The 16241-nt window shown below is 35.2% G+C and overlaps 1 protein-coding gene across 7 annotated transcripts in view; it reads left to right on the top strand.

The window, feature by feature from the left end:
- Dmd (dystrophin) overlaps positions 1-16241 on the top strand; it is a 2365055-nt gene that overhangs the window by 603695 nt on the left and 1745119 nt on the right. For all 7 annotated transcript variants that reach the window (XM_060376797.1, XM_060376795.1, XM_060376794.1 and 4 more), the window contains exons 10-11: positions 6414-6602; positions 7347-7528. In XM_060376797.1, coding sequence (XP_060232780.1) covers positions 6414-6602; positions 7347-7528 — 371 coding nt within the window. The remainder of the gene's footprint in view (positions 1-6413; positions 6603-7346; positions 7529-16241) is intronic.

Raw genomic sequence — 16241 nt, 5'->3', positions numbered from 1 at the left:
TTTAGAATTTTGGCAGCCCTTACTTACTTACCTTAACTTTCTTGTGTATGTGCTAATGAGCTGTGAAAAAGCCAAGTGGAAGATAAATAAGACGTTCAGATAATCCATACTCTGATAAACTGTTCCCATGGTAATTGGCAGTTGATATTTCTTTTAGGACTGAGGAGCAATAAGCAGAGTTTGCAAAATGCATGGACTAGCATGAGTAAATAAAATTATAAAGGAAGTTTATAGGACAAGTGCAATTCTTTTAAGCAAATATAATTTTTATGCCTTCAGGTCTAGGTACAATTTGATTATCAGAAAAGCTTTCCAGGTCAGACTGTGTAGTATACTAGTATTTCTAAATTTCTTACACAATATGAAATCATTCCACTGTACAAAATAATTTAAAAAATAAAATGAATATTTTGTTTACAGAATATGTTCAAGGATCGTACTAACCATGCAAGTTGAACTGATTCAAATCAAAATATATTTTTAAACTATAATGAAACCCTTGAATAACACAATGTTTATTATCTCACTATGGAAACAAAGACAGGAATCCTGTGCATTTTAGTTTTTATTTTCCAAAATAGATAATGTCAATTGAAATAAACCAAGTAGCATGTTTTAATTTTTTATATATTTCAGTTATGATTATTTGTTAATAAAATCTTTAATGATATTGTTTGTATATAATTTTATGATCACTATATTATATCCCAATTCTAAATTTTAAATTAATGAGTAAATTAAAGATCATTCTGCTAAAGGACTTCAATCATATTTCCATTTCAAGAAATCCTCATGCAAACAAGTTTTTAATGAGAATGCTAAAGCTCTACACTCAGATACTCAAACTATAAATACAAAAAATTGGGGACAGATGGGTATATGGGTGAAAGATTGGGTAAATCAATGAATAACATCAACTACTGTGTGAGTTTGGGAGAAGGAAATGGCCTTATGACTTAATTATAGCACATTATTGTATTTTGATTTGGAGGTATTATTTTGCAAGCTTTGCAATTTCTCAGAAAAAATTCTTCCCTTTGATTTGTGAAAATAATGCTTGTTAAACAGTTATTTTTCATATTTCTTTACTGTGTCCTGAATCATCTGTTTTTGTTAGCTCTGTGACCCTAGACATGAATAAAACTTATATCAAACAGACTTCCATACTATGAAATGAAGACCATTATTGATTCTTATGTTGTGATATTAAATTAGATGATTTAGATACATGGATATAAAACCATTTAAAAATAATAAGCACTTGAGTTACTTTATATCTGTTCTGACTATAGATATTGTAGATATGATGAATATGGAAAAGAACATTACAGATTGGAACATAGTCTATAGAGGAATAAAGAGGTAGACAAATAATACACTAATGTCTAACACCATTTATTCATATTAATAATTGAGAGAGTTTATTAACTTTAAATTTTAACAGTATATATTTTACATAAATGAGAACAAATAAATATTATCATTTCATTTACAATCATATGCACTATTTTTATGGTGTCCTATGTTATTTCATTTTACAAAATAAACTCAAGTTTCATCTGATAAAATATGATCAAAAGCAGCTTAAGGAAGACTTTATTTTGGCTCACAGTTTCTAATGGTTAAATATCTAAAACAATAAGGAAGGCAGGGCTTCAGGAGGAAGAACTGAGAGTTCACATTTTAAATGTATACAGGAAGCAGAGAGAGCAAACTGAAGTGGTAAAAGACTATAAACTTCCCAAAGCCTTTCCTTCAACAGCACCACCAATCAGGGCTTGAGTGTTCAAACATGTTCAAATGTATGAACTTATGGGAGAAATATTCTTTTCAAACCATAATACGAAATGACATTTCACTGTAAATTCCAAACTCATGTGTATTTTAAGTCCATTATCTATTGACAGGCACCTAGGTTGACTATCACCCATAATTACCTGCAATATACATGTTAGTAGCAACATATCTTCTGCACACTGATTTTATGTCTTTAATTTAGTTAATAAGTTGATAGTACTTTATATTATGAAATAATCAGAGGTTTTCAATATAATCTGGCAGAAGCAGGCCTTTCCCTAGTTTGTTATCAGCATCAAAGTCTTTGAACTACTTTTATCCCCACAGTAAATGGGTTTATAAATTGTATTATCTTAAATTAACAAATGTTAAAGAATGTTTTTCAATAAAGTTGAGACACTCTAGAGAAACAGATTTTATTTGTAACCTTAAAAAATAATTCCAGCTATCTCAGATAAAAGAAGGTAAAACGTGAGTTGCATATTTTCATTTTTAAAGAATCAAGACATCCAAAATGTGTTTTACTTTGAAAAGTATTTTTGAGTATTGTCTTTAACACTAATATTTCCAAAAGCAGTAAGATTTATCTTTTCTTGATGGGAACTTCATTGAATCTGTAGATTGCTTTTGGAAAGATGATCACTTTTACTATGTTAAGCCTACTGAGCTAAGAGCATGGGGATCTAACCATCTTCTGATATCTTCTTCAAATTATTTTTACAGAGATTTGAAGTTTTTCTCTTTCTTTCTTTTTATTCATAGAAGTCTTTCCCTTGTTTGGTTATGACTACACAAAGATACTCTGTGTTTTTTGTGGCTATTGTGACAGCCTTGAAAGAAAAATTCTCAAATTTATATGGGAAAAAAAAAAAACACAGATAACTTTGCAGAGACTCATACTCCAACCAAGGACTATTCATAGAGATAATCTAGAACCCCTGCACAGATGTAGCCCATGGCACTTCAGTGTCCAAGTGGGTTACATAGTAATGGGAAGAGGGACTGCCTCTGAGATAATCTGATTGGCCTGCTCTTTGATCACCTTCCTTTGAGGGGGGAGCAGCCTTACCAGGCCACAGAAGATGACAATGCAGCCACTTCTGATGAGAACTGATAGTCTAAGATCAGAAAGAAGGAGAGGAAGACCTCCCCTATCTGTGGACTTGGAGAGGGGCATGCATGCAGAAAGGAGAGGAAGGGTGGGAACGGGAGTGGAGGAGGGAGGGGCTAATGGGGTGATATAAAATGAATAAAGTGTAATTAATAAGAGTAAAAAAAAAAGAAAGTTCGGCTATAAGTCTCAGCCTCTGCTTCAAAACCCCTCTGAGTAGAGCCTTTCAGAGGCTTCCGGTGGAAGGCTCCTGTCCTATTCCCTGTCTTCTCCTACTTTTAATGTTTATCATATTTATCCTTCTGCATGAGGATTAATCTTCATCCCTAGAGTCCTCCTTGCCAATTACCTTCTTTAAGACTATAGATTTTAGCATGAGTATATATCATATGTGTCTTTCTGCTTCTGGAATACCTCTCTCAGGATGATCTTTTCTAGTTCCTTCCATTTCCCTGCAAATTTCATGATTTCCTTGTTTTATTTTTTCATTTTTAAATTTTTTATTATTATCATTTATTACAATTTATTCAATTTGTATTCTGACTATGGCCCCATTCTCTCATCTTCTACCAATTCTACCCTCCTTCCTTCTTCTCCCCATATGTCCTCACCTAGTCCACTGATATGGGAGATCCTCCTCCCCTTCCTTCTGACACTAGCCTATCAGATCTCATCAGGACTGGTTGCATTGTCTTCCTCTGTGGAGTGGAAAGGCTGCATCCCCCTGGGGAGGGAGGTGATCAGAGAGATTGCCACTGAGTTCATGCCAGAAACAGATCCTGATCCTTTACTAGGAAAGCCACTTGGAAAATGAGTGTATGGGCTACATCTAAGCCAGAATTTTAGGTCCTCTCCATCCATTGTCCTTGACTAGCATATAATTCTCATCATTGTCCCCAGGGCTCAGTTGTTTATTATTATTAATTTTTATTTATTTTTTATCTCTGTTATAGCCTCCTTTGGAGCTTCTGTCCCCTCCAGGTCTTTCTATCTCCCCCTTCTTTCATAAAATTCCATACACTCTGTCATTGCAGTTTTATTCTTAATATCCAGAATCTGGAAACAACCTAGATGTCCCTCAACAGAGGAATGGATACAAAAGGTGTGGTACATTTACACAATGAAATACTACTCAGCAATTAAAAAACAAGGAAATCATGAAATTTGCAGGTAAATGATGGGATCTAGAAAAGCTCATCCTGAGTAAGGTATCCCAGAAACAGAAAGACACACATGATAGATCCTCACTCATAAGTAGATGTTGGCCATATAACATAGGATAAACCTAATAAAATCTGTACTTGTAAAGAAGCTAAACAACAAGGAAGAGCCTATGGAAAATGCTGAATCCTTTTTCAGAAGGACAAATGTGCTTTCCTTGGTTTTAATTAGTTAGTAGGTTTTTTTCTTTTGTTTTGTTTTTGTTTTAACATATGAAATTGAGAATTGCTCTTTAAAGGTCTATAAAGAATTGTGTTGGTATTTTGATGAAAATTGCAAGAAATCTGTAGTTGGCTTTTTGTAGGATGGTCATTTTTACCATGATAATCTTACAGTTCTATGAGCATGGGAGATCTTTCCATCTTCTGCTATCTTTTTCAATTTCTTTTTCCAGAGACTGGAAGTTTTTTTTTTTTTTTTTTTTTTTTTTCTGAATAGGTCTTTCACTTGCTTTGTTAGAGTTAGATGAATGTATGATATTTTTGGCTATTGTGTATGGTGTTTTTTTCCTAGTTTCTTTCTCAGCGTGTTTGTCTTTTGAGTACAGGAGGGCTCCAGACTTTTTTGAATTATTTTTTTTATCTAGTCCCTTTGAGGAAGGTGTTTATCAGCTGAAGGAGCTCTCTGGTTGACTTTTTTGGGTCACTCATGTATACTATCATATCATCTGCCAATAGTGATACTTGGGGTTCTCCCTTTCTGATTTGTATTCCCTTGTTCTAGTTTAGTTGTCCCATTTCTCTAGCTAGAGCATCAAGTACTATATTGAAAATGTATGGAGAGAGTGGACATTCTTGTCCTGTGCCTGATTTTAGTGGAATTGCTTTAAGTTTCCATTTAATCTGATGTTTATTATTGGCATATGGCTTTTATTACATTTAGGTATGGGCCATGTCTGCCTGATATCTCCAAGACTTTTATCATGAAGGGGTGTCAGATTTTGTCAAAAGCTTTTTCTGCATGTAATGAGATCATCATGTGATTGTTTTCTTTGAGTTTGCTTATATGGTGGATTACATTGATGGATTTTTGCATTGAACCATCCCTCCATCCCTGGGATGAAGCTTGCTTGATCATGGTGGATGATGTATTTGATGTGTTCTTTGATTTGGTTTGCAAGTATCTTTTATAATAAATTTTTTATTTTTTATATTAACTACAATTTATTCACTTTGTATCCCAGCTGCATCCCCCTCCATCATTCCCTCCTTATCTCACCCTCCCTTCCTCATCTCCTCCCATTACCCTCTCCAAGTATTTCAAGTATTTTTGCATGTATGTTCATAAGTGAGATTGGTCTGAAATTCTCTTTCTTTTTTGACTCTTTTTGTGGTTTAGGTATGAGAGTGACTTTCACTTCATAAAATGAGTTTGACTATCTTCCTTCAGTTTTCGTTTCTTTTGTGGAATAGTTTGAGAAGTATTGTTATTAGCTCTTCTCTGAATCTCTGGTAGAATTCTCTACTAATACCATCTGTTCTTGGGCTTTGTTGTTGTTGGGAGACTTTTGATTATACCTTCTATTTCCTTAGGAGTAATAGGGCTGTTTGAAATGCTTACCTGCTCTTGACTTAAATTTGATAGATGAAATACATCAAGAAAATTGTCCATTTACTTTAGATTTTGTAATTTTGTGGAATACAAGCTTTTGAATTAAGAACTAATGGTTCTTCCCATTTCCTCAGTGTCTGTTGTTATGTTCCCCCTTTCATTCTGATTTGGTTAATTCAGGTACTCTCCCTCTGCCTTTTAGTTAGTTTGGCTAAGGGTTTGTCTATCTTATTGATTTTTTTCAAAGAACCGGCTTTTGGTTTCATTGTTCTTTGTATTGTTCTCTTTGGTTCCAATTTATTGATTTCAGCACTGAATTTCATTGTTTCCTCTCATCTACTACTCTTTGATGAGTTTCCTTCAGTTTGTTCTAGAGCTTCAGGCAGAATTTATATATACATAATGTGAAACTGCTTATCCATGTTCAAATTTGACTTTATAATTCTGTCTTTGAAAAGTTTTACTTTATATATGTTCCCACATAAAAATGAAATTTGGTGTGGATTTCAAATGAGGTTTTTTTTTTGTTGTTGTTGTTTTTTTTTTTTGTGTGTGTGTATGCATGAGAAAGTTAAAATGCAGGCTCACTATTTTATGTGTTTGGTGTTGATGATAATACAAGTGGATATTCATAACATTTTAAATATTTCATTCAATTTATCATTTAATGTGTACTGTAATAGTATACAAAACCACTAATTATACATAACATTAAATTTATTTCATTGTTCAGCATTTGGAAGTTCCGGAACACAAGTCCTTTGGCAGTTCGTTGATGGAGACCAAAGTAAACCTGGATAGTTACCAAACTGCTTTAGAAGAAGTACTCTCATGGCTTCTGTCTGCAGAGGACACATTGAGAGCACAAGGAGAGATTTCAAATGATGTTGAAGAAGTGAAAGAACAGTTCCATGCTCATGAGGTAAAATAAAACACTGATTTATAAAGATAAAACAGTGATTTAAAGTGGTGTGTCTTTCTTTTGCCAGGTATTCTGAAAAATTGTAAGACAAAATTATGCTTGTTTGTATTCATTTGGAGATGTTAACAAATAACATTGGTGCTTCCGATGGGTCAACCAGTATTGGAAGTTCTGTTTTGGAGGAGAAGTACATGGGGTGTTGATAGTGGCTTTGCGTACCTTGAGTACATGTATGGTAGAAAATTGAGGAATCCTCAGTGGAAGATATTTTCTGAGATTATATGGTTACTCAGATTATTCTCAATATAGCATACCCTTTCTTTCCCATCCTTGACATAGGTCTTTCCTGTTTTATTAGAAGGCCTGATACTAACTAAATAATATAATTAGGCCTTGACGTAATTGGTATCCTCCTTGCTCATTTTCTTTTGTGTTGAGATAACAAGCACGTGCAGCTATTTCTTGCTTGTTTAACATTTCTACCAGTCCTCCTGTGAGCTTATGAAATATTTTGTCCTAAAATGATCCATTTAGGGTAATCTTCCTCAGAAGTTGTTCTCTAAGATTATAGTTTTTTTTTCTAATTTAATTTAAAATGAAAAAATTCCATGATATAAAACTAGGATAAGCTTAATCAGAATACACATTTAAGTGGGATGAAAGTTTAATATTGAAAATAATCAAATTCAAACTTTCAATGGTTTCCTCAAATGTTGATTAAAATTATTATGTTTTTCTTTTCAGGGATTTATGATAGATTTAACATCCCATCAAGGTTGTGTTGGAAATGTTCTACAGTTAGGAAGTCGACTAGTTGGAAATGGAAAATTGTCAGAAGATGAAGAAACTGAAGTTCAAGAACAAATGACTCTCTTAAATTCAAGATGGGAATGTCTCAGGGTAGCTAGCATGGAAAAACAAAGCAAGTAAGTTGTGTGTGTGTGTGCATGTGTGTGTGTATGTGTGTTTCTGTTGAACATAGTAACTTATATATACTAGGCGAGGACTTTATTATTGAACAACATCCACAACATTTTTCTGTTTTGAGAAAGGATCAGAGTAAACTTAAAATGTTAGCCATGACATTGTTATGAAACCCAATTTTATCTTGAAATTGCAGTCTTCTGCCTCAACCTCCAGAGTAGCTATGAATGTAAGTATGAACTTCTATACACTATTTCCAAGTGAACCCTTGTTTGTTTATAATTAGTACCAGCTCTAGCATGACAAGCATGACATCTTAGCTAATTACTAAATGAAAATGAAATTAAAAAGGGAAAAGAAAGGACATGACTCTTGTGGGATTTCACCACCTGTTGAATGAAAAAAAGAAATAAGAAAAAAAAGGAAACTCCTTTTTGGTATGGTCAAGGAGAAGGTTTATTGTGGAAAAAAGAGAGAGGGCAGCCAGAGGCAGGGGCATCTGGGAAAGTCTAGAGTGGACATGACTAGAGAGCTGTGCCATGTGAGGAGTAACAGGAAGGGAGAAATGATGTCCAGGTCCAGCAGCCAGGAGGCCCAAACCTTTAAAGAAAGCAGACAACTATAATGGTTGGATTATACAGGGAAAAACAGACCAACCCCTAAACTAGAGAGTTCTGGGTAAGTGGCAGTATATCTTAGAAGGGCCCTGTAATAGCAAAGGACAGAGGGATACCGGGAAAACATGGTGGCCAACATCCACCTCAGGCATTTGTCCTGTGCTTGAAACCTAAAAATTAGAAGGTCAAGGCAGGAAGTCATCATTAGCAACATACTGACATTCTATCTTTGAAAAACAAATCTTATGTAGTTATTTATTTTCATTTAATAGTATTAATGTTTGCTTGTATGAGTTTATGTGCATCAGGTATATACTTGATGTTTGGGGGTAGCATGGAAGAGGGTAACAGAACCACTGAAACTATAGTTAGAGGTGGTTGTGAAGCTGCCATGAGGGACCTGGGGACAGAACTCTGGCCCTCCACAGGAAAAACAGCAATAAATGCTCTTAACCATTGAGCCACAAAGAACTTTAAGCTCTGTGAAAGTACATCTTAGGAAACAGGAGAACTTTAGGTTCTTTGTTATTCTTTTGATATAGTGTGATTCTTTAATCTAGATTCTCAGCTTAAGACATATAATTTTATTTTTCCTGGAAGTTATGGCTAGATTTTTATGTAACTAACAATCATTTGCACTTTAGCAGCTAAAGTAGAGATGCTGGGTACTTGCATAGTTATCTATTGATTTAACCTTTTGAGAAATGTCAAAATTTTGTCTCTGTTAATATTTTTGTTTGTTTTCTTCTTTTTTTTTAAATGAATGAATTTATTTATTTATTACAGTCTATTCATTTTGTTTCCCAGCTGTAGTCCCTTCCCTCAACCTTCCCAATCCCATCCTCCTTCCCTCTTCTTCTCCTATGCTCCTCCCTCAGTCCTATAATAGGGGAGGTCCTCCTCCCCTTCTATCTGATCCTAGTCTATCAGGTAGCATCAGAATTGGCTGCATTTTCTTCCTCTTTGACCTGGTTTAAGACTGTTCTGCCTCACGAAGAGGTGACCAAAAAGCCAGCTCCTGAATTCATGTTTTAAGACTCTCTGAGTTCTACACTAGTCTGGGTAGCAGTTTCAGGACAGCCAGGGTTACACAGAGGAACAATGTCTTGGGGTGGGGGGGCGGGAGGAATAGTTACATATCTTTATTCTGTTTTTTTAGTCAAAAATATTTCTGTGTAGATCTTCCTGCTTCAAGCATACTAAATTATAAGTGTGCACAACCACACCCTCTGGATACATGACTTGTTTTCTTTCACATATATGTACATGTGGTATGCACATATGTGAGGACGAAAGACCCATACTGAGTGTGGGTAGCACATCCCATCTGCTGGAGTCCTAGACTGAAAAAAAAAAAAGAGAGAAAGTGAGAGGAATGAGCATCAGCTTTCATTACTCTCAGCTTCTTGGCTGTGGACATAAGGAGGCCAGCTTTCTTGATGCTTCTGCTGATATTCCTTTACCACAATGGTGGGTCCTGAGCCCTGATATGTGAGCAAAAGTACCTGCGAATTGCTCCTTGACAGCAATTTGAATAGGAGAAGAAGAGAAACAACTGGCACACCTGCCTAGACCCACTGTGAAACCAAAACAGCAGCCACATTGTTGAGAAGTTTCCAGACCTTACAAGAATACATTTCTTTCCTAAACAGAGAAAAACCAGGTTTTTCAACCTGTGCTGAACTTGTAACCCCATACTGTATACCCAGCCTTTTGCCTTGCTCAACTCCTGAGAACCTGTGATGGCTCCCCTTCAATATGCTGGGTTCTGGCACTTATTTACCCCACAGGCATCCTTGAGCCCTGAAACCCTCAATCTTCTGTCCAGGTGCCAACAGCCAATTATCTCCACAACTGGTTTCTATAAATCCTAACCCTTCTCCCCCCCCCAAAAAAAAAAAAAAAAACGAAACATAAAACAAAAACAAAACAAAATAAAACAACAACAACAAACCCAAAACAAACAAATAAAAACCAACCCCAACCCAGGGAGGAGATGCTCTCTGGAATCCTGACTTAGGGAGAGACAGCCTTCTGGACAGTCTAAATAAAGGTTGTGTAATCAGGGAAAAAAAAAAAAGACATTCTACATAAGTTACAGTGTAAGTTTAGCAGCCATAGAAACATGTGAAAACTTATGTGCATAAGAAATCCTTAATGAGCAAAGGATGACCGGAAAATCTTCTTCATAGAAGTGCCCAAGATATTACTCATTTCTTTATGAGTATACTCATGGAAGAAAGTTTCTCAATTGTTTGTGAAAATCCTCATTCGAACTCAGTGAGGCTATGAATCAGTTTAAGAATATGTATTGACTTATTTAAAAAAAAGAGAGATTTTTGAGACACTTCTGGAAAGAATCCATTTCTCACAGAAGTAACAAGCAGAATCCATCATTCTGCATGTGTTGCTTTCATTTATATTGTTAGGTGTGTGTATTCATGTAGAACCTACTGAGACAAGATAGATTTATTTTTAAATGAAAAGAAATGAAATGCCAACTGTGGAATTGAATATATTAAGCTCAAGAAATTGTTCAAGTGCCTAAGTTTACTTAGCTATTATTTATGAAGTTTTAAATGTTTAAAATAGGATCAAGAAACTCATTAAGATATGCTGAGAGGATTGCTGTGCCAGTACTAAATTATAGTGTTGAAACAGGGAGGGATATAACACATTTTTAAGCTCACATTATTTTTGAAAGGGTAAGGCATAAATTATAAAAGGGAAATTTCACAATGATATCTATATTCTAAGTCAGAATAAACTAGTAACTACCCATTTACATGATCGCAGTGTTATTATCATTGCAATTATTTTAACTAACCCTAGAAGTGAAAATTACAGTATCCTATTATAATTATTGAGCCAGCTTTCCCTAAATTGCTGCAGGAAAATATTTTTATTTCACACATTTTTCATCATAAATAATATGACACAGAGCTGTCAAATTTTAATCAGATGTCCACAGTATATAGGGTATGTATTCTATTTGCAACTTAAGCATAGTAGTCTCAAAAAAAAAAAAAAATAGCATACCTAAAAAAGCCAATCTCCTATTTGCTACCTTTCCGGTTAACCACATTTTTTCCTTTTGTGACCCCTTTCTAGATGATTCTCTTTTTCAAGTGATAAACCATCTGGTATATGATACTCATAATTAATTAACTTGTTAGTTAATTGCACTATGAACTTACTTGCAAGAAAATGTAATTTCAATCTGGAATGAAAATTTCACATATTTTAATATACTATTTAAAAAAATGTTTATCTAAGTCCACCCGGATCATTTGAATCCTAAAATGACATTATCAAAACCTAACTACAACTAGTAACAACAGCAACAATGAACCATTATTTCATCTTAATGGAGCATTTTGGGGCTTTTGTTTTTGGCTCAACATTTAGGTTGATTTTTAAAAGGGCAACAGTGGTGCTTTAGTCAAAATATTTTTTTTCAGAGTTTATGAGTAGGTGTTTTATTTTTAAAATTATTTTTATTTTTATTAACTACAGTTTATTCACTTTGTATCTCCCCTGTACGTCTCTCCTTCCTCTCCTCCCAATCCTACCCTCCCTCTTCCCCACCTGTGTCCCTGTCCCAGTCCACTGGTTTTATGTACATTTTATGTAGTTTTTTTTTTATTTTTTTAATGAGAGAATAATATGGAATCACTTATTGCATCCATTTTTGAATACTTTCTTGCAATACATATTACATTCTTTTATTTAAGCAAATAAATATAAATTCATGAATATTTGTGAAGAAGTATGCATTTCATGTTCCTTTCTATGTTTATTTACAAATATTAACAAACATTCTTGGGGTGCTTCACTTTCCATGATTGAAGTAAAAGTACTCAGGATACTCTAATTATCACATGAGGTAAGATATTGCAGTTCTTGTGAACCTTGTTGTATTCTAGAGTAGCTGATATCAAATAAATAAAGACCATAAGGGAAATAGCTAATAAGACTATATTTGAAAATGTTTAAAAAAAGACTGTGCTAAGGAATCTTTTAGCAGTTGTACTTTGTGATCCAAGGAAAAATTTCATAATTGAAATTCACATTAGGTTGAGATTTAAATAATAAGGGATGAGAAGTTACAGAATGTGACTATTGGGAACACTGATAAAAGAGTCCTAAAATAGGGACAGTGTGACTCTATTTGAGGAATCAAAAATCCTGTGATACTGGAGAATTTAGAGATGATTCTCAATAAAACCACCACATAGACTCAATTAATTTAAATGATATCCAAAGGCATTGGGTGATGAGACAAAACAGTATATTAATTAGCTAGGCTACTGTGAGAGAGGAGAGAGAGAGAGAGAGAGAGAGAGAGAGAGAGAGAGAGAGAGAGAGATTTGTTGAGAATAAGTGGATTAAGATATATTAGCATATTAGACTAAAACAGAGTTGTAGTATCAGTATATTCTACTGTCTTAGCCATGCACTTACATTATACATAGTTGTTTACTTCCATTTTATGCTCTTTAATAGTAAGATTTTTTTTTTCTCCCCTTGGGCTTATTACGACTTACTTTTACCTTTCACATGCAGACATTACCCTTCTGCAAGTTGTATCTAGGAGAAGCTATAAACTATCAATAATTACTGAGGGCCCCAGGGGAGGGGAAAACAATTAAAATGGAGATAACGACTTGTTCTCATGCTTATTTTATATAAAATTGAATCTTCACTGTATCTAAAGGATAAGTTCTGCCTCCAGTGCTTATTTATTTGAGCTGTAGAAATATATTTCCCTTCTATGATACCTAGTTTCCTGATTCATACTACAGTCAGAAAGCCTTTACATACATATTTCTAAAAGACATTGGTTGTGATATGGTATTAGAAAGTCCTTTTTAATGCAAAATTACTAAAAAGTATGCTGAAGAATGTACAGGCATTAATAAGATGATTTGCATGAGGTTAATTTTTGATTTTTTCTTTTTAAAAATATCATTTAAAAAAAATTAAGTTTATTTACTTTATAGTCCAAAGGTGGCCTTCTCCCTCCTCTCCTCCCAGTCCCACATGCCCTCCTTCTACTTTTCTCTCTCTCTCTTTCCCCCAAGAAAAGGGGAAGTACCCACACCCAAAATCAACCCTCCCTCCCAACCACATCAAGTCACATCAGGATTGAGCATACCCTCATCCACTGAAGCCAGGGAAAGTAGTCCTGCCAAGTGGAAGTGATCTAAAAGCAGGCAACAGAGTTCATTTCAGAAACAGCCCCTACTGTCCCACTCACCAGGAGCCCCATACGAAGAACAAGAAAACCATCCACCACATATGTGCAGGGTGCCTAGGTCCAGACTACACATGTTCCTTAGTTAGTGTCTCAGTCTCTATAAGCCCCCTTAAGTTTGAGTTAGTTGTCCCTGTTGGTCTTCTTGTGAAGTTCCTGTCTCAGCCAGGCCCTTCCTCCTTTTCTCCTACACTTCCACAAGACCCACAGAGCTCCTCTCCATGCTTGGCTGCAAGTCCCAGCATATCTCCATCCACTGCCAGATGGAGCCTCCCAGAGGACAGTTATGTTAGGCTCCTGTCTGCAAGCATAACATTAATAGTGTCAGGGGCTAGCCTTTACAGTGGGGTGGGTATCAGGTTGGGTCAGTTATTGGTGAGACATACCCTCTATCTCTGGTCTGTCTTTATCAATGCACTTCTTATGCACACATAATTTTTGCATCAAAGTTTTTGTGGGTGATTTGTTGTTCCCCTTGATATATTTGGGAGTCCTGACTGACTCGAATGTAGTCACTTCATTCTCCATTCCCCAAACCCCCTCCCTACAGGAGTCTCTGCTAGAGTCACACCAAATCTTCCCAGAAGCCTACAATGTTACAGTCCTCTAGCTTGTCAAAGAGATGTCTTCCCCTTCTGTTTCCCTTCACTTTTCCAGCCCTCTCACCCACCACTCTTATTCTCCACACATCTGATCCCAAGTCCTGTTTCCTTTCCCATTCCATCTCCTGCCCAATTCCCTTTTACTCATCTACTTCTGTTGTCTCTTCTATTTTGCCTTCTAATCAACATTCTAGCAACCTCCCTTGTGCCTGCCATGTCTCTTAGTTTCTTCGGTTCTGTGGATTTTAGTTTGGTTATACTGTATTATAGATCTAATATCTGCTTATAAGGGAATACATACCATGTGTATCTTTCTGGGTATGGATTACCTCATTCAGAATGATCTTTTAAAGTTCTATCCTATTGCCTGAAATTTCATGATTTCCTTGTTTTAATTGCTAAGTAGTATTCCATTGTGTAAATATACCACAATTACTTTATCCACTTTTTTTTTTTTTTTGGCTGAGGGAAATGTAGGTTTGTGTCCAGATTCTGGCTATTACAAATAAAGCTGCTATGGATATAGTTGAGCAAGTGACCTTGTTATATGGTGGGGCATCTTTTCTGCATATGCCCAGGAGTGGTATAGCTGGGTCTTGATTTAGAACTATTCCAGATTTTCTGAGAAAGCACCAGATGATTTTCAGAAAGGTTGTTCAAGTTTGCATTCCCACCAGCAATGGTAATGTGTTCCCCTTTCTTCACATCCTTTCCAGCATGTGTTGTCACTTGATTTTTTTCTTAGCCATCCTGACTGGTGAAAGATGGAATCTTACATTCATTTTGAATTGCCTTTCCCTGATGACTAAGGATGTTGAGCATTTTTTCCATTTTATATTTAATTTTTATTAATAATGCTTTATTTACTTTTTATCCCCCAGTGGTCCCCTCCCACTCCCCACCCAATTCTACCCTCCTTTCACTTTCTCCACAAATGCCCCTCCCCAAGTCCACTGATAGGGGAGGTCTTCCTCTCCTTCCTTCTGATCAGGTCTCATCAGAAGTAGCTACCCTGTCTTTCTCTGTGGCGTTGAACATTTTTAAAGTGTTTCTCCTCCATTTGAGATTCCTCTATTGAGAATTCTCTGATTAACTCTGTACCCCATTTTTAATTGGATTATTTGGTTGGTTGGTTGGTATCTAAGTTTTTGAGTTCTTTATATATTCTGGATAGTAGCCCTCTATTGGATATAGAGTTGGTGAAGATCTGTAGCCTGCCCTTTTCTTCTTTTGGTAGTATACTTTGACTTACAGAGGATTTTCAGTTTCATGACCCTATTTATTAAATGTTGATCTCAGAGCCTGTGCCAGTATTGTTCTGTTCAAAAAGTTGCCTGCCATGCCAATGAGTTTCAGACATTTCTTCAGTTTGTAGTCTAATAGATTTGAAGTTTCTGTTTTATGAATAGGTCTTTGATCCACTCGGACTTGAATTTTGTTTAGAGTGATAAATACTGGTCTATGTGCATTTCTCCACATGTAGGCATATAGTTAGACTAGCATCATAGGTGAAGATGCTGTCTTTTTTTCCATTGCATGGTTTGCCCTTCTTTGTTAAAAATCAAGTGCCTGTAACTAGTGCAGGCTTATTTCTGGGACTTCCATTCATTTTCACTGATCAACCTGAATGTTTTTATGCCAACAACTCACAGTTTTTATTACTGTCGTATGATTTCTTAACTGCAGCATGTTACTTTAATTAGTATATAATTTTTATTGTTTACTGCACCATTTTTTAATATTGTCACTGAATTTTTTGAAAAAAAATCTTATAATGTCTTATCATGAGGAGTGGGAAACATGATCAAAGTAATTACCTTTACGTTAGAAATTGTGTTCATTCAAATAGAACATTAAAATATGGTTATTAAGGAATGCTAGTCAAAGAATACAAATATTTACACATTTCCTGTCTTATTATTAATATTATTTGTTACTCTCCTTTATAATTCTTTATGTCTCCAAATCTCAAATTTTATAGACATACGTTGACCCTCTGAAAGCTCATACAGACATTTGGTAGTACAAGTATGGTCAAAAAGTACTTGATTATCACTAGGCTGATATATTTCCAGTTTAAATCTCTAACACTGGTTTTTAGGAATAAAATGAGAAAACAAAGGACCTCTGCTTTCTGACATTCTTGAACTATAAATCTGATGCAAAATAAGCTATGTGATCCTTATTTGGATTGAGTTTTCTAATGTGAAATGTCCTAATGATGGTAGGAGGTGAGAGA

The sequence above is a fragment of the Meriones unguiculatus genome (genome assembly GCF_030254825.1).
Source record: "Meriones unguiculatus strain TT.TT164.6M chromosome X unlocalized genomic scaffold, Bangor_MerUng_6.1 ChrX_unordered_Scaffold_31, whole genome shotgun sequence".
Lineage (NCBI taxonomy): Eukaryota > Metazoa > Chordata > Mammalia > Rodentia > Muridae > Meriones > Meriones unguiculatus.
The sequence above is the reverse complement of the archived record's forward strand: the minus strand, read 5'-3'. Positions and strand labels throughout refer to the sequence as shown.